General features: G+C 39.6%; 1 protein-coding gene across 17 annotated transcripts in view; it reads left to right on the forward strand.

The window, feature by feature from the left end:
* The window catches only part of camk2g2 (calcium/calmodulin-dependent protein kinase (CaM kinase) II gamma 2), a 164,549-nt gene extending 152,525 nt beyond the window's left edge, over positions 1 to 12,024 (forward strand). For 12 of the 17 annotated variants that reach the window (XM_042336897.1, XM_042336900.1, XM_042336905.1 and 9 more), the window contains 4 exons: positions 4,302 to 4,377; positions 7,034 to 7,128; positions 8,281 to 8,526; positions 8,965 to 12,024. In XM_042336897.1, the coding sequence (XP_042192831.1) occupies positions 4,302 to 4,377; positions 7,034 to 7,128; positions 8,281 to 8,513 (404 nt within the window). In that variant the 3' untranslated portion in view covers positions 8,514 to 8,526; positions 8,965 to 12,024. Of the gene's footprint in view, positions 1 to 220; positions 305 to 4,301; positions 4,378 to 7,033; positions 7,129 to 8,280; positions 8,531 to 8,964 lie in introns of all 17 variants that reach the window. The other 5 variants (XM_042336896.1, XM_042336899.1, XM_042336898.1 and 2 more) reach the window with 2 other exon arrangements.
* Positions 12,025 to 19,210: the final 7,186 nt, after the last annotated feature.

The following is a 19,210-nucleotide window of genomic DNA, read 5'->3' on the forward strand; positions in this document are numbered from 1 at the left end:
CTGGGAATCTACATTAATTCTTGTTACAAATCACTGCAAATTAATCCCAAATGTTAAAGGTAGGCAGCGATTTCATCAAACAGCTCGATTGAAGGTATGTGTGGTAGTATGGAGGCTTATTTTATTTACTTGAATTCCATAATTGTTACTGGTGTGCTTGTTGGGGCCTGTCTCTATATATATCTTCATGTCTGTTTTCTTTTCCCCCACAAATATTCAGCCACTGAAATTGTGGATCTCACATGTGCAATGAGTCATTCTGATAATTCAGAGCTGTTTCCACCTGCATCTCCTCCCACACAGTGTAAGTGAAGCAGAAGGGTTTTCTGAGTCCTGGCTCAGCTCTGTACCTAAACCTGGCAGAAATTTAGACAAGAGTGAATCATGACTAAATTTTTTGTGCCTACTACTACTTAAAACATTAACTGCAAAGCAGACTACAGTATTTTAACAAGAGTGTTTGAATATTATTAATTTGTTAAAGCATACTGTAGTCTTACCGTGCAAACGAAAATGTTTTTTTTAACCTATTTTATTTCTAACATTTTGGTTTGAGACCTGAGAAGTCTTAAAAATATTTTTGGGGAGTGGCAACTCTGATTGTTCAGTGGATAAACCTACAGGAGATGGACCAGGAGATTGCTGATTGGAATCCCTGGTCCTGGTATTTCTATGCCCCCTCCCCCACCAACCCACAGGTAGTGTGTGTGTTTGTGTGTGTGTGTGTGTGTGTGACAGCTGGGTGAGCAGAGGTCAGGCTCAAAGCTGTGTCACTCTCCAGAGATGAGTGAAACTCACTGCCAAGGCTCACAAATGAATAATGGCGACTTGGGCAGGGTACCGGAGGGCAAAATGTGCCCGTGGAAACGCACCCCGGCACAAGCAGCCTAGACATCAGGAGCAGATGGCAATGGGAGAAAAACAAATAGAAAATAATTGAAAACACAATTTAAAAAAAACAACAGAATTATTTAAAGCTGCTCTTGGCAATTATCACGGTGGTTGATTTTGGCAGAGAATGAGTTCAAGATTTTTTCAAGCATTTGATGAAATGCCTTAAGAGTGTTTTTACCTGGTGTGTTGTGTCTCTAAACTAAGGGCCTGATAAAACTGTGACTTTGTCATGTCTTATCAAGTTATTGCCAAAGGGCTCCTTGAACTACATTTCTATGGGGTGAAAATCTCCTGGTGGGTGATTTTCTCCCATTGCTGCCAAGCTGCACTAACTTTAACGACAAAAGAATTTCTTCGCCCTCTTGTGTTTAAGATCGAGAATTAATTTGTTACATGATACTTGTAACAGTTTTCTTTAAATTTTTACCATCAACCGTCACTTGTACCTTTTCACAGCAAATGAACCACAAAATTGGGCAAACGGATTTCTTTTAAAAACAAATCGTCGTTGAGTTCTTTTTTTTAGCGCAGTTTTGTGTTGACTATTACCAAGTGTTGTGTTTTGCATGTTGGTACCGATTTAAAGGATGCTCGGAAATTCTTCTTCCCCCTACCCACCGCCCTGGGTTGTGGTGAAGGGCAGAAAAGACAATGTTACAGGATGGCAGTGATACAGACATGACAGGACACCGCAGAGTACTGGTTAGAGTGGGGGTGTTGTTGAAATGCAGTACAACAGGATTTATACTCATTTAATTTGCAGCGTAACCTCCACAAAATGTACTTTTCAAAGAAATTGCTGGCTAGAGATACAGCCTAAGACTTATTGCTGACATTTTTCCAACAGTTTTTCAACAAGGCTTAGAAATCCTGATTTTTTTCTTTTCAAAAATTCGGAGTTCCCTACTACTTCACCAAGTGCATGAAGGGCAGTCAAAGCTGTCTGAAGTCAGGCAGACTACTGATCTTGGCAGTTTGGGGGGGGGGGGGGATCACACTTATGCTTACTATAGATATATAATATATGATATGAAATATTGAAATATAAATGATATAGTGGTATAATATTAATATATAAGATCTTTATAATATAAAGATAGATGATAGAATTAGTGCTATAATTACAGGCTGACCCCCATTATAGTGCACCCCGGGATAGTTTGGGTCTGTTTATAGTGCAGACTCGCTGTGGACCCACACTATATGGGAAGTGCAGTACTTCCCTTTTTTTCCCCTTACAATCAAATTCCAGTGAGCTTAGCTTTCAGCTTTCTCCTGACAAACGCAGTCAGTGGATATAACAGCTTGTGAGAGAGAGAGAGCTCTCAGTCATGTGTAGTAATTGCCTTCTCGATATTAGTGCCACGTCTACAATAGTGTTCCTTTCAAACAATAAAAGTAGACATGTCCACCAGCAGATTTCTTCCCTATGAGAAACTTCACATTAAATGACTTCATTTCAGATGCAGAGTACAATACATCCTGAGCAAGTCTGTTCGTTAAATAGAACAATGCCTGTGTTCTTTGACACAAAATTGCAGGACAGCAGAGATGCATAAACAGTGCTGTTTTTTGGGGGGCGGGGGCAGCCAAATGTCTTGACAAATGTGGAAACCCATCACCGTGCTTAAGAATATCCAGACCAAGCTGAGATTTCCATGCATCCCACCTACACATGGCAATCCCAGAGATAGATTGTTGGAATGGAATATGCACTCTCTCCCTGGAGGGACACATCCTGCTTACCTAACTCAGGAAAGTATCAGGTGCAGGTTGGCAAGAACCAAGGCTTGGAAACCCCAGGGTGTGCATTGGGATACTGCTGGAGTCTAACCAGATAAAACCGCATAGCTTGCCATTGTTATTGCAAACTTTCCGGCTGCTTATCCAGCTAGGACCACCCTACCCGTTAGGGCTTTGGCCTTCAGGGATAACAGGAGCTGAGTGGGATGATTCCCTGTCCCCAGTGACTGATAAGCCAGGCTGGCTGTGCTATCATCAGCAGTGCCCTGGAATACTGGCTCAAGAATCGGACTACAGAAACCACCACAGAGGACTGACTCGATTCCGACATTCCTTTGCCAGGCATGGCACCTTGGAGCCAGTTCTGCTCCAAGGAGATCCTGCTTACCAACAGTGGTAGTAGCTGGTGTGTGTGTGTGTCGGGAATGCCCTAGGCCTGAAGATGAAGGACATTTCAGTTTAGAACCTGGAACAAAGTAGCTCTGCAGTCAGGAGGAGTGAAGCAAAACATTATTCCTTTGTTACCCACTCCTGCCCGTGGCTGCCGATTTGAACAGAAGGTGAACATTGAAATTCCATACGGGGAGGAGGAGACCCAGTGCTCTGATTTACAGAGTCACAAACACACTGTGAAAGTCACCTCTGTTAGCAGCCCTGCCGAAGTGGTGAAAGCAGCACGTGGCTACTGGTTCAAGGAGAGAGCAAATTTCTACCTTGAGAGGACGAGAGGAGATTCTCAGTTTAAGCAAATTGCAGGCAATGCAGTTTTTGTTCTTGCTTCACAAACACTGGAAACTTTCTTCCGAATCCCTTCTCCATTGGTACTTAGTACCTTCAGTGCTGCTTTCTTGACCCCCCCCCCCCCCCTTAATGTTGAAAGCAGTTTAAGCAAATGTTGGGGAGTTGTTTTTTCTACTGAATGTTCTCAGATGGTTTTTGCATTGTTTTCCGTTTCGTTGTGCCAATGAGCATTCTGCACAGAAAGCAACTGGTAATTGTTTGTTTGTCATTATTATATAAAAAATACAATATATATATATAAAATGAACACATCTTACAAAATGGACATGGGGAAAATTCCTCTAGTTACTTAAGTTGCTGTTCATGTCAATGATTGAGTTTGAGTATTTTTTCTACCTTTAAACGTACAAAATGTAATACAAAATTACATTTGTATAGTGACTTTCACGTCAGGAGGACGTCCCAAGGCACTGGACAGTCCCGGATTTGGACCTGAGTGGGTGAGGCGGGGGGTGGGGGGGTGCTGGTTGGGATTAGGGAGGGTGGAGGGCAAGGAGTAGAAAGGTGGCCGATGGCACGGTGAAAGAGGGGGGATCTTGAGATGTGCCTTGAAGTAGGCAAGAGAGAGAGCGAGACAGTCTGTTTTGGGTGAATAGACTTTGGCAGCCTTAACTCCGCTGTATTTCTAGTGGTCCTAGATAGCATTGTGTAGCCTCTGTCATACAATCTGACAAAACGGCAGATGTGGAGTTATTTACAAATGGGCCTCGAGGTAGTTCAGCAAGCATTCTTTTGGCCCTTGTGGTTGAGGTAAATTGTTGCACTGAAATCACCTTGGTATCTTGAACCAAATTTGCGAGATGGACACTTTGCAGAGCAGCATCTTATGTTCCTCTCATATGTTTTTTTCCCCAAAACTTTAGCACGCAAGCAGGACATCATCAAGATCACCGAGCAACTGATTGAAGCCATTAATAATGGGGATTTTGAAGCTTACACGTAAGTATACCTTGATGTAGGGACTAATGTTTGGGTTAATGCAGAATTTCAGAGAGGAAGCCAAGAAGCAATGTGCTATTAAAACATTAACTTCATACCCTCAGATCTCCCTTGCCCTTCTCCTGACTACATTTTCTTTCTATTGAGTGCTTTTGCCCCCCGATACCTAGCCCAAGAGACCACTCTACATGTGTGAGCCTTGATATTAAGTAATCGGTAGACAGTTTGTCTTCAAAGTCATCAAAATCAAACTTGAGAGTGCAAAAAGCTCATCATTGTGCATTAGGCAAGCTAATGCGTAGACACAGTTTGTTTTGTTCCTATGCAAGTACACAGTGCAAATTTATAACAGATAAGACCTCAATTCAGAACATTTGTAGCAGCATCCAGCTGCTAGGTTTATTGCAACCAGTCATCTGTTGTCCCTTAGAATCCAAAACTATATTTAATAAATTGTATTTAAATTATTGGAGGCCATGAACAGACATTGCAAGATATTCACAAATGCAGTTTTGTAGCAATGAGAAACAGAATTATATGAAATCTGCACGCGTCAAGTTGTCTGGCAAAAGGGGATCCAAACATTGAGTCATGTTGAAAATATTCTTTGCCAGGACAATTACCAGACTGATGATCATAGTACATCTGGAACCTCAGCACTTCAAAGAAGAAAATGAGTCATTTTTAGAAATTAGCCTATTATTTGAGTGGAGGAAGGAACCATCAAGAATGACAGTTGGCAAAGGAAATGTACATCAGAACCAACAGCTGTGAAGATTGGAGCGAGATTACCTTGACTGCATAAACATGAACTCTGTACTAGTTAATAAAACCAGCCAGTATCTTTAAGAGAAGCAATAGGGAATTATACTATCAGCAGTACAAACAATGAGAAGATCTAGAAAGGTAGAGTTAGTATTTGCCAAACTGTCCCAGTCTTTGAAGCAGACAAGTGCTCACTTTGTAACTCTGTGATCACGAGATTGTATTCCTAGATGAGACTGCAGTTCACCTTGGTTTGCCTTCACAACATCATAAAAAGAAAGCCCTTAGGCCCATAGATCTCATGCTTCCACAATACCCACTGTATCTTCTCATCACAGCATCAAGCTGTTTTTATTAAAACATGTCCAGCAACCTGCCCTCAACAACCCATTACATTTCATCAGCTCCAAGTAATAAATGGTTCAGATTCTTTTTCTAAATCTAATTTTCTTTTAAATTTGCCTAAAAATATTTCCCTTTTGGAAGAAGGCACAACAGCAAAAGTTTACAACTTAGCCAGGATTTCCAATCCTTCTTGCAATCCACTGACGACTGTGCTGGAAAGTGCACTTTCAGGAAAGGACATAGAGAGGAAATCTCAAATGGCCATTTGCACAGTGGGCAGGGGCACCTACATTTGTTGCTGAGGCCCACCCCCCCCTCCCCCCCCAAGATGTTTATTCATCTAAATGATTCAAAACACTAACTGCAAATTATTTAAAACAATGCATCTTGGAGTCAGTATTTAACATGGTGCAGTATTAGTGCAGTATATTAAAGTACAATCAAAATATACCATAGCAGATACCATATAATATATACCAAGAGTGGATTCTGGGATAATGGCTGTACAGTGTGTGAAAATGCAAGAGCCGGAGTTGAATATTAATGTTTAGGTTCTAAGTTGAATGAAAATTGGGAGGGTTTTTGTGCCACATTGAATAGAATAATCAGAGCTGCTATAAAGTGAAAGCGAAGAGCAGCAAACCTGTAAATAACAGGAGGTGATGTAAACATACAAACGTAAAAAACACCCTGCAATTCCCAGAGTGAATAAAACCTGCTGCTTAACAAACACAGCTTGAAGCCATTCATTATAGTCAGCTTTGCCTATCCTGTAGAAAATAACATTTCATGGTGGGACAGTAACAGATGGCAATGACCTTGTTCGAAGTAACACGGTTCCCTCTAACAGACCTGTGCGATGTCATTCATAAGCTTTGCTCCCACAGTGACAACCAGACCACAATAGCTGGGTGGTGTTGGTCAATGCTGTGATGTTACTCAGAGCCACCTAACTCTGTGCTAAGAGCGCCTCCTTGAGGTTTTTGCTTGTTCTAAAGAAATCAGTGGAGCTACAGATGGAAGTTGAATAATGGCACACAGATGGATGTTGAGAGAAGAGCTGTATTCTGTAAAAAAAAGTTAAAATTAAGAGGAAGGTTGGCATGGAAACAACCACACAAGTTAAGAGCATACTTTTCACGCTGATCTCTTCACTGAGCATTTTGCCTATGATAAAGAAACCAGATCATCCCGAACTGTCGGGACAATTTAGAAATTTAGATGATTCTTTTAATAATAAATAGGATCAAACAAGCTGGCAGCTCGTTTGTTGTAGGAATAATAACAAAGTAAGGAATGAAACAAAACTACTCAGACCATCTATATCATTCCATCATGTTGCAAATGTAATCTTGAAAACAGCCTTGTTTTTTTATTAAAAAGCACACTACTGAAAGCTTAGTGCTTGTGCAATGCCCTCGGTACTTGTTTTGCCACCCTGGCCTAATATTTTCCGGAATTAGATTAGTGGAATGCGTCCCTCCACGGAGGGAGAAAATGCCCATTCCATTCCAATAATCTGAAGAATATGATCCTTGTCTTTTAGGAAAATCTGCGATCCAGGTCTAACTTCATTTGAGCCCGAAGCTCTTGGAAACTTAGTGGAAGGGATGGATTTCCATAAATTTTACTTTGAGAACTGTGAGTATGTTTTTGTCAATGAACTGTATGAGTCAAGCACATCTGTAACTTGATGCAGTCTGTCAGAGTGATAACCATGCTGGATCAAACAGAATCTCCTCTATTTAATCACATTTTAGATCACTTGATTAGTTTTGTCAGCTATACGATTTGTAGACGAGTCCCATAGGATGTGCAACTAAATGCTTTACATGGTACATTTAATAATGTAGGATCATACGAACTGTAATTCTAAGTATTGTCCCTGATTCCAAGCAGATGCATATTTGTGAGAGAGCAGTCCTTATTATAGTATGCAGTCTGCTCGACCACCTAATTTCCTGCAGAGGGACAGGGGAGGGCTAGAGAAGAAACACTACCAAACACTTACAAAGTAGATATCTTAACCACTTACACTTCATTATTATCTAGAATCTTACAGTGAATGATGGTTAGTGCACATGCATATCCTTGGGTTAACTAACTTGCATCAATAAGGTTTTCCGCCTAATAAATACACAGTCACTGCATTTTACAGAAAATCCTGAAGAGTTTTGAGATGTTTTGATGACATGATTAAAGCACTAATATCAAATGTAAGAATTATTATTTCCCATTGTAAATGAGGTTTGCACGTACTAGCAAATAGTGTATTATTTACCCCCATTGTATGCAGACTCTCCCACCCATCAGTGGATCCCTCACAATCTGCACGCAAACACTATGTGACAGCAGTATTTAGCTGTCTGTAACCTCTCTGTGGCTCGCTCATGTGTTCATGCCCACAACCCTCCAGAGCTTCCAATTTCAACTGTTTCACTGTTGGGAAACAAGAGAGGTCAAGCATTTTCCAAGAAGAGAAATGAAGGAGATAATCGTGACAAGCCCCTGTAGACCTGGTAGTAGTTACCTTCGGAGTGGAAATGTCACAGGCTTGCAAGCAGCATACCCATTTACCGAGAAAGCTGCACGACAAAGAAAGAGACAGAAAGTGATTGGAGAAGGTATCTCCATGGGATTCAGTTTAACATAAAAGAACTTGGGAATGAAACAAATTTAAAAGGTTACATTATTTCCCTAATAGTTCGCCAACAGATGTGTTTGTGATGGTTTGATGGAACTGGATCTTAAGTAGATATAACAATACAAATCCTTTTAACTTCTACTTTAAAGTGTTGTCCAAAAACAGCAAGCCGATCCATACTACGATTCTGAACCCCCATGTTCACCTAATCGGAGAAGATGCTGCCTGTATCGCCTATATCCGTCTTACTCAGTACATCGACAGTCAGGGGAGGCCAAGGACAACACAGTCCGAGGAAACGCGTGTCTGGCATCGCCGTGAAGGGAAGTGGCAGAACGTACACTTCCACTGCTCAGGAGCCCCGGCTGCTCCACTCCAGTGAACACAACCTGCAGGCGAGTACGTTCCCCAACTAGCTTCGTATTACAGGTTATGTTTGATAAAATTGGGGTGCAGTATTCCTAAAACCATTTCTTATTAAAGGAGCTTCTTACTCCGTCCCACCACCCAGATCACAAGATGAATCTGGATGAAGAAGACCCTTTGGCCAATGTAATCTCATCCTTCCAGAACACTCACCTACCATCCCCCTATCCCTCCTCCTCATCACAGCATCAAACTGCTTTTTAAGTGAGCCCAGTGTCCTGATCTCGACCACCCTTTCTGACTACCAACTCCAGTTAGTAATTAGCTTCTGAGTAAAAGGATAGAAAGAAGCACGGAAACAGCAGCCACTCGGAGGCAACTGTAGATCAAGCAGGTGCAGGCAAAAAAGCCGAATAGCTGAGCAGTGGATCTGAAAACTGACTCATTGATTGTATTTTCCTTCCCAGCTTGGGGATGTTGGAGTAGACTTCTCGTCTAAGCAGTGGATTGAAGCCGATCACTGTCACGGTGACCTCTTTGAAGACCAGCAGCACCATGCGCGAATCTGCATGTGTATGATGCTGTGGTGGCTGCCTATTTGTTGTTTTCATGGATCCATCGTGTTTGTTTCTGCTGTATGGGAGGTGTACAGATAAAATGGCTGCTGTATATGTACCTGATAATTCACTTGTTTGATGGCAGTGGTTCGTACTAAATAAAATCTGAACCAAATACTTGCCAAAGTATGGACATCCATAATTAAAGTAAAAACTTTTTTAAAAAATCACAAAAAATAACAGTCGGTGTAGTGCTCAGAGGTTAAAGGTATGCCTTTCTTGTCGAGATTCTACAAAGGTTACCTTAACTCTGACCAGTAATTGTCATTAAAAAGAGCGCAATAGCAACCGTAGGTTCAATTGAAGGTGCAAGAAGGATACCATGCAAACTGCAGCTTCCTCTGTCAATGAAAAGTTAAAGGTTAATTGCTTTACTGAGACTCCTACTTCGGAGGTCAATGAGCAACAATATGTTGAAATTTGAAGGCCAAGACTATATGACATTGCTGTTCTGTGAAACTGTCTGGAAAAAATACACTCCTAAGCAATTGCTTTTTTTTCCCTCTTATCAATCTATTGCAAAGTGAAGCTGTGATCTCATTTAAACTTATCAGAATGGAACACAAAAGTATTTCTTTCTTATCTGTTAACATTTCTTCCAGTGTTCTTTACAGCAAAATTAATATGAATGTATAATATTGAAGTTTTGTCTTGGCCTATGTGCAGTAAAACTATCTTTGGTTAAAATGCTGAATCATTCACATACAGACGTTTGCAGTATGTCGTAACCTAGTAACAATCACGACCATTTGAAAAAAATTGGTGGTTATACTCTGCCTTGTGTCATTGAGGTATGGTGTACATGTATAGCCATGTAACATTATCTTATTTGAGTACGAGATCAAACATGAAACACAGTGTTATTTACATCTGTAGACTGCACTGTGCTAGTTAGGGGAGAGCCTCGTCACCTTAGCATAAAATGGTCACACATTGAAAATATATATGCAGTTTTACAGAGTTTATGCATGTGTTGTTTACGGTCAATATTTTCACTGTCTGTGTTTACTTGACAAAAATAATGATGTACCTAGTTCTGCATCTTTAATGATCTTGCACAGTCTGGAAAGTATGTACCACATAATTTAAGCCTGAGCTTGATAATGATAAATTCCTGTTTAAAAAAGGCAGAATCAATTAATTGCATTGTTACTGTATCTTATGGGGCTAATATCTTATAGTTTTAAATAAGGCAACTGATGCAGGATTTTGCATGCTAAAATACCCAGTGTTTGTTTGTTATGAATGTTGGTAGATCTTCATAGCTTTGTTACTATAGGACTTGATCTAAAAAGTATTTAATAAAATAAAACTGATCAGTGCATCTTGTTTTAACTGCTGCAGTCGATGGATGTTTACCTTAAAGCCTGCTTGGATTTGTTTGGGAAAATGTTGTCAATTAACAAGGAGCATTCTTAAAACTTTGAGTACGCAATATTCATTGGTATATTCAATTATTTCACTATTGAGTCCAAAACACGTGAAGCAGAATGGTTCAGAATTGGTTAAATCAGAGCCAGTGGATAAGTACAACTACAAAGACTTCTCTTTGCTATTGTACATTTACATGGCTGCAAATTGATCATTAACGACATACTTTGAGATTCCTGTTTAGACAGATCACCCCAGCTGCTGTTTGATTACATCCTAATCCTTAAATGATGGGACCACTCATCATTTGCATTTAATTGTACATGCTTTTACCTCTTATCAATTCATCACCATTTAATGATGTGTCGAAAAGCTTTCTAAATCAGAAAGGCATGATGTTCAGATGCCAGTTAATTGACTACCTTATCCGACACAGGTGAGTCAAAACCATTTTTTTGTTTGTTTAAAAAAAACAAATCTCATGATTGTTCACATCCTCTGTCTAGCTAAATATTATAAATCCTCCAAATATAATAGAATCATTCTCATCAGCTTTCACTAATTTTGGGACTTGGTCATTTCACTACCAAAATGTAACCTTTTCTGTGTGTGTCTCACTCTGAAAATAAACACACTTCTGTGTACTTAACCAGATTTGTCATCTGTGTTCCTCTTTGGGATCAAAGTGTCTCATTCCCAGTAATGCACTAAGGTTAGCAGCTATGCAGCATCTTATAGCAATGTCTGAATATCATATCAGTGAGGGATTGTCTTAAACATTTGCAAAAAAAATTCCCCTCAAGCACTTAGCTTAATGCAATTAGAATATGGCTCATCTTCAGTATGCATGTTGTGGGGGTGGTGGATGTGAGAGAATGAGAGAGAGCTTCCTTTTTTTCTACAATTTAAAAAAAGTTAGCAATTTTTTATTACTCAATGAAAAGCATCAAAAGACAAACTTTTGAGACAGTGTCAACCAGAGAATGGTGGAAAAACGATGAGTACCTGAAAAGGGAGAGTGGTGAGTTGGAAAAAAGGCCTACCTTTGCATTTCGATCCAGAATTCTGGCCACTGAAGGCAAGCCTATAAATGTTACAAATAGCTGCTAGTTTGACGTGCCTTATTCTGGTTAAAAAGCCCTGTTATGAAAACCATTAACGTTACTCAACCTTTTGAGATCTTGTCATAATTTTGATTTCAAATCTAAGTGTTCCTATTGTACTCTGGGGGTTAATTATTGTTCTGGGAATGTTGAGCAGCTGTGCTGAATGGGTGAGAAGGCTGCTCACGCAACAGTGATCAAAATGCTCCAATGTGCTAGAAAGGACGGAAGAATCAGTACAAGAACCATGTTATCATTGTTTTTCGCGTAAGATGACTGATGAATACTTGAGTCTTTTCTCTCTTAAAATATATCGCAGCTGAAAAGATTAAGAATGGATTAAGGTATCTACCACGACAATGGAATGCCATGTACATTACCTTCTTGCTATTAAATTTATCAATGTTAGAAATAAAAGTGATTTTATCAACCACAAGTTTTACCTTTTTTAAAATCGTGATTTTTTTTCCAGTTAAATTAACAAAATACTCAATTGTTTGTTCTCAAATGTATTGTTATTGGGGTGGATGGTTCTGAAATTAACTGGGGGAAAAAATCTAGGCTTTGAATCTAAGCTACAGAGCAACTTGCAAATTTCAGAGACTATAAAACAGAATCCACTGGTCAGAAATGTTCTGGAAAAAAAATGCCTTTTTGCCACCCCCCATTTCAATTATTCCACACTATGTTATATTTTCAGATACACTGTAGACTGAAATATTGTCTCAGTACACTGGTAGAATGTGAGCTTTGCTCCCAATATCTCCAACGTCACGTCCCTTATTTCAGGCAGGCCAACAGGGGCAGTGGTTCCCAAAAGAAAGGCCAGCTCACTTTAGCTGGTCTTGTGCACCGCCAACCCACCAGTTATTGAGTGACTCTGACAGAAAAGGCCCCAGTCAACCAGAGAATGGTGGAGAAATGATGGGAATCTGAAAAGGGAAGTGGCGAGAGGGGAAAAAGGTTTTTTTTTGCTCATTCCCTCATAAAAGTTCAAAGACTTTTATAGTTTGAGACAAGTTAGTCTTACAGCATGAATCTAACCCACCAGATCACTGTAAAGCTTACACCCTGGGCTGGGAAGAGCAGCAGATGATATTGGAGCCTGACACTGAACCATTTGGCATTCTGTGCAAAATGGGATCACTGTCAATCACCTTTGTTGAAGCAGCCTTATGGAGGTGCACCAGCAGTGTCTTAGTAAGGTAAACAATCTGAGGAAGATGCTCAATTTAAAGACATTGCCACCATAAAATGGGATCCTCTCAACATATCCGTACCTAATGTGCAAAATAGGATACGATACTGCCTCCTGTATCAATAGAGCGGTGGCTTTTGTTTCAACACTTTCCACCCACCCATAAACACAACTTCCAGTTGATGATATTCTAAGGAAAGATTTTGCCAAACATGAAATGACTTCCACTTCCTCCCATTCAGAATTCCGATAAATAATCATCATCCTGGGAATTGAACATGTTACTGAGTTTCAAACACTCCACCCAGATATGTTGACTTGTCATGTATTAGCTTTAAAACTATTGGACTGGCACCAAGTTCATTCCCCTCAGATTCTTAAATCCTTTTCCTTATCAAAATTGCGTACAAGACTGGAATTGGTTTTGCCAATAAAACAAAAACTCTTAAGAACTGGGATCCAATTAAACCACAATACGATTTACACTTATACTAGGACCTTTCACCCAGGGAGGATGCCCCAAATCACTTGACTATTCTGACTGAACACTGGAACTGAGGGTGGTGAACAAGGAAAAGATGACCAAAGAGTGACAAAGAGGTATGTTTTGAGACATTCCTTGAAAATGCGGAGCGAAGCAGGGAGCAATGGGAATGGAGTTCCAGAGGAGGTTGCAGAGGTAGTGTGGGGCAGAGACCATGCAGCGATTTTAAATATGGGTTCATGTGTTTAAGTTAACAAACCTTTAAATATTGGTTTGTATTCCAAGTGTAGTGGTGGAGTCCTGTAGCTCAGTGGTCAGAGCGCTCGCCCGGCAAGCAAGAGACCTGGGTTTGATTCTTGGCAGGGCGAAACCTTGGGCAAATTTCCTTACTCCACACGCCTGATAATTCCTCAAAAAAAAAAATTTGATCAGTCAATTCATGACTGTTTGTGGGACACTACTGTGCACAATTGGCTGCCACATTTATCCCAGAAATATACAGTCAATTCACTTTACAGTACATGCTGTGAAATGCTTTGATACGTCTGGAAGACATGAAAAGCGTTATATCAAATGCAAGGATTATTATATAAAGTAGACATTTTAATGGGGCTGAAATCAATACAATGAAATAAGCAATTCTGAAATTAGAGTTTTACAGATACATTCTGGAAGATATTTGATTCAAGCAAAATAAGTATCTTAATAAATGTAGCTTTTTCCTGTCTCAACCACATTTTCCCCAATGCTGAAAAAGTTTAGGTAGAATTGATTTTTATAACCCTGAGTTCTTCAGTAAGGGCTCGCAAATGTAGGGCACAGAAGCAGGGCACGACAGGCTCTCTCGCATTTGATGTGAAGGCAGAATCCAGTATCAGCATAGATTGCTTCTTTGGGTTAAAAAGATTAAATGTTGCATCTCTAATAATCAATAGCTGGGGACATCAGTAAGCTTTCAAAGGCAATTTAAGCAGAACGATGTTCAATTTAAAAATAGAAACGGAGGAGCAAATGGAATACACACCAACCCTTAGGGCAACATCATATGAATCCTGAACATTCGCTTCTTTAAGGACAGAAGATTGAAAAGCAATTGACAGGCTTCTATTCCACAATCTTGCTGACTGAGAGGAATCCTGACATATTTGGCAATTTTAGGTGTAAACTGCAGTATAAAGGTTTATCCGCAGGATTTAACAAGTACATATGCTATATGAATATCTTTTTAGACCCCATAATCTGGTTGTGATTCTGATTTTGTCAATTCACTTTCATACATACACACACAGAAAGCACATTGTGGCTGCACCTACTAGCAACGAAAGAAAAAGATTAATGGAACTTAAATGAACATTATTTGGTCAACTACCCATTGTGCTCATTACAGAACGGTGCCCCCATTAGAACCAACTCATTATCCCAAATTGAGGGGCAGAAAATTGCAACAGTTACCCTGTTTCAGTAACAATTTGTCCTTCTGTACGCACGCCCAGGTATAGGTTACAAAGGCACTTGCCAGGTTGGAGAATAGTTTCGGTGTGTTGCACAAAATAATAATCCTTTCATTTGAAATAGCGTATTTCATGTTGGGAGGATGTCTCAACCCATATCGTAGAGTTTTACTGGAAAGTGACATGGCAGCCAATTTGCATGTTGCAGTGTTCTACAAGCAGTCATGAAGTGACTAACCAATTTTATCCGGGGGTTTGTTGAACAGAACACCGGGAGAAACCCTTTTGAAATAGTGCCATGGGATTTTTAATGTGCGCTTGAACCAGCAGATTTATGGTAATGTCTTATCCAAAAGACGACACCTCCAACAATGTCACACTCCCCCAGCACTGAATTGGAGTATTCGCCTAGATCGTGAATTCAAAGTCCTGACATAGGGCTTCAACCCATAACTTTCGCACGCAGAAGTGAGAATGCTTCTCTGCTGACACTTGTCACACAGTCATGGTAATGGGGGGAAGGGGAAGCAGGAGTGAAAAATAGAAAGGCAGGGGTGACTTTTATAATCAATTGAGAACATTTTTACATTTTTAGAATATTTTGTTCACATTTTAAAATGCTCTGCAATTTGCACATCTAAAGGACCATTAAATGTCACCAGGTAAGCAAATTGCTACAATGTTCTAGAAAAATGGTTCTATATTCTGTAGAAGATAGCTTTTTACGTCATTAACAAGTCCCAGGAGTCTACTAAAATGAACTGAAGCAAATTTGTCCCAGTCAAGGACATCTTCAGAGGCCCCTGTATTGTGAGGAAACAATTGTTTTTACATAAATAGCTTGAAACAGGACATTATAGAGATACAGTGTACAAGGTTTTAAATGAGATTGAGAAAGCAAGCCCCAAAACAATACTTTGAAATCTACTAGGGAACCAGATTGAATGTTTCATTGACATCACTTCAAAATATTTATCAGTTCTGTGGAGTCCTGTAGCTCAGTGGTTAGAGGACTCGCTTTGCAAGCGAGAGACCTGAGTTCAATTCCAGGCAGGGCGAAACCTTGGGCAAGTTTCCTTACTCCACACCCCTAATAATAATCCCTCCAAAACCAAAACCAATAATAAATTGGTCATTTTCAATCTACGACTGTCTGTGGGACATTGCTGTGCGCAATTGGCTGCCGCGTTCGCCCACAAATATACAGTCAATTCACTTTACAGTGTGTTCTGTGAAGCGCTTTGGGACGTTCTCCCGACGTGAAAAGCGCTATATCAAATGCAAGGATTATTATTATTAGTTCCTAACATCTCCCACAGAACCCGTCGGAATTGCTCTAAGATTTAGAACTTGGTATATAAATGTTGGGTCTCCATCATGTCCTAATGCAATACAATTTACATATATGCACATCTTTCACATCAGGAGAATGTCTCAAAGTGCTTGACAATGCTGTCAAGCCCTGAGTTGGGGAGGTAGTAAAAGTGGAGAGGGAAGGGGAAAGATGACCAAACGTATGGTCAAAGAGACATGCTTTGAAAGAGTAAGCCAGTCAGAGGCCCTCTGGATGGAGTTCCAGAGAGCAGGGGCAGAATGGCTGAAAGTCCACCCACTGATGGTGGGATGAATGGGGTGGTGGGCACAAAGAGGCCTACGGTCTACTCCTACTCCTCAGAAAATACAACCTCAGCAAAAGGCCAGAAAAAAAGACAAAAATCAGAAGAATGAGGGAAGTACGGGTTACATTGTTTCTGTATTTATACTTTTTCTTCCATTTCCCTGGTGATTTTCCTGCACACAGACATCTTGGACCCAGATAGGGTCACAATGTTTTTTCAGTTGTTATGGACTGTCCAAGATGTCATCCATCATTCAGGGAAAAATAAGTTGTCAACTGGAGGGAAGGTCTGGGCATTATCTGGAAACACTACATTCTTAAAATTGCTCTGATAATTTATGTCCCCATTCAAAACTATACAATCTAACGTAAAGCACAAACACATTACGTAGATGGCTAACCATTAAAAGAGTACTAACACACACTAATAACACTCACACTTTATAAATCATACACTTAATAAATCTACTGGCTTTCCAGCAAAGTTCAAGCCTTTATACACTGCAGAACCTATCAAGGACTTCTGTTTACTTTAAGGGATTTACTTGTACTGTACTGTATGTATGGTTGGGATTTGTTTTGAACAAGAGGATTTAAATGTTTATAGCAGACGTTAAACTCTGCTGTTCGTGTTGAAAAACATTCGTAATTCGAGATAGTTTTTGCTGCTCAGTCAAAAACATTTTTTTTTAAAAAAAGACCTTTTAAGGAAAACAAATTGCAATAAAGGAAACACAGTGTATCCACTGGAGGTCAGTGTTATGTAAAGGATTCCACTTCGACCTGATACTTTTCTCGACCACAGTGCAGTACTGACGCTGGAACCTCATTCCTATTTCATATTTTCAAATAAATATTGCCATCCACTTTAATCAGATCCTATTAGTTGGCTTGTGGCATTAAAAACATTGTTTCTCATTTTTTAAAAATGACATTAAAGCATTCATTGTGTAGAGACTTTGAATACTATCAGAGTCATGCATTTTTTTAAAGGATTGCTTGCAGCATAGTGGGGTGTATGCTGCTCCAGTGCTCAATGATATTCTGGCATTGTTTGCATAAAAAATTAGATTTATATCCCAATTGCGTCCCCTCAAGACCATCCCGGGCCAAACAGCGTGGTGAGGTGCCCTGCTCACACACTAAATCATTATTTTTTGGGGCTGCTTCACATCTCTTCAATGTTGCAGTTGTTGCACTTCTGCCACTTCTCTTCCATTTGTACATCTTTGACTTGTCTGCAGTTCTCTCAAATGATTTTCACTTAAACATTTTGATATCGAGAAATTTCATCTGAATTTACTGCTTTTGAGCCAAACGTGTAGATTTGATGAAACAAGTTCTTTGCCATCAAAAGCCTTCTTTTTGACGCATTTTTTTAAGATTTTACGGTTTTACCCAAAATAATGCATTTTGAGCAAATTAAATTAGAATACATCTAAATAGAATTTTTCAAATTGGGATTTTTAATAAAATATGAATTTCTCCGCATCTTTACTTTGCTGATTTTTGGGGATTTTGTATAACAATAATGACTTTTATTTTAAGGATTGATTCACGATTTTTTTTTCATGAATTTTGTATTGATTCATTTAAGTTCTCAGGACTGGGTGTACTTTAGTGATTCAGGTTTTCAAACGTTCTTCTCACGTTCACTTTTTGTATCAGTAGAATTGGTGCAAAAAAAATTAGCAGCTTCAACGTTTCCCAGGAGGAAAGTGCTTGGGGTTTTGGAGTGCTAGTGAGTGCCATAAATATAGATATCTGTTAGTTTGATACTCACTGTTTCCTAAGAGAAATTATTTGAACCAGCAACAGTGAAATGCACGTATTTGTACTTGACTTGTTACAAATAATTGTCTTAGTTTTTTTTCCATTACGTTTCATACTTCTTTATGTTTGTAGTTATGCATAGAATTGGTTCAGTCTCCTCAGTGCATTGTGTTGGATAATTTAACCTCTCAGAATGTTTGGGTGTGTAATTTCCTGAAAATTCAGTTTACTTGAGGATTCCAGTTTCATGTCAAACACGTCACTGCCAAGGAAAGGGGAATCTTTCCTTTATGTGCAATGTATAACTACACAAAGCATTTAGCAAACAGAATGCATTCAATGTCGATTTTTCTACCATTTCCCCCCAACTCCTGTAGCTCAGTGGTTAGAGCACTCGCTTTGCAAACGAGAGACCTGAGTTCAATTCCAGGCAGGGCAAAACCTTGGGCAAGTTTCCTTACTCCACACGCCTAATAATAATCCCTCCAAAACAAAAAACAATAATAAATTGGTCATTTTCAATCTACGACTGTTTGTGGGACATTGCTGTGCGCAATTGGCTGCCGCGTTCGCCCACAAATATACAGTCAATTCACTTTACAGTGTGTTCTGTGAAGCGCTTTGGGACATCCTTCCGACATGAAAAGCGCTATATCAAATGCAAGGATTATTATTATAACTCGACAGCTCACCTTAGCTTAAAAGACTAGATGATCTGATAGCAGTTGTCAGTAAGTTTACAAGTTGATCATCTGACTAAAGTGTTTCAACTACAGGGCTAGGATCTGGGCTTCCAGGTTGTCCACTTATCAGATGATTCCTTTATGCACCAGACAAGCACTGGTGTAACATTCCAAACAAAGGAATTACACCCTATGCATTGCTGGAATTCTTGAATCTTCTGTTCGCAAGGTCAATCCTGCACTTGAAACTATTCACAATAATAATAATAATACTCCTTGCATTTGAAATAGCGATTTTCACGTCGGGAGGACGTCCCAGACTGAATAGTTCACCAAAAAAAATCTTTGACTAAATAACTCCTGGACTGAAAGAAAGATGATGATTTTTTTTAGATGGACTATTTTATGTCAGGCA

This window comes from Callorhinchus milii, unplaced genomic scaffold, assembly GCF_018977255.1.
Source record: "Callorhinchus milii isolate IMCB2004 unplaced genomic scaffold, IMCB_Cmil_1.0 Scaffold7, whole genome shotgun sequence".
In the NCBI taxonomy this organism is placed as follows: domain Eukaryota; kingdom Metazoa; phylum Chordata; class Chondrichthyes; order Chimaeriformes; family Callorhinchidae; genus Callorhinchus; species Callorhinchus milii.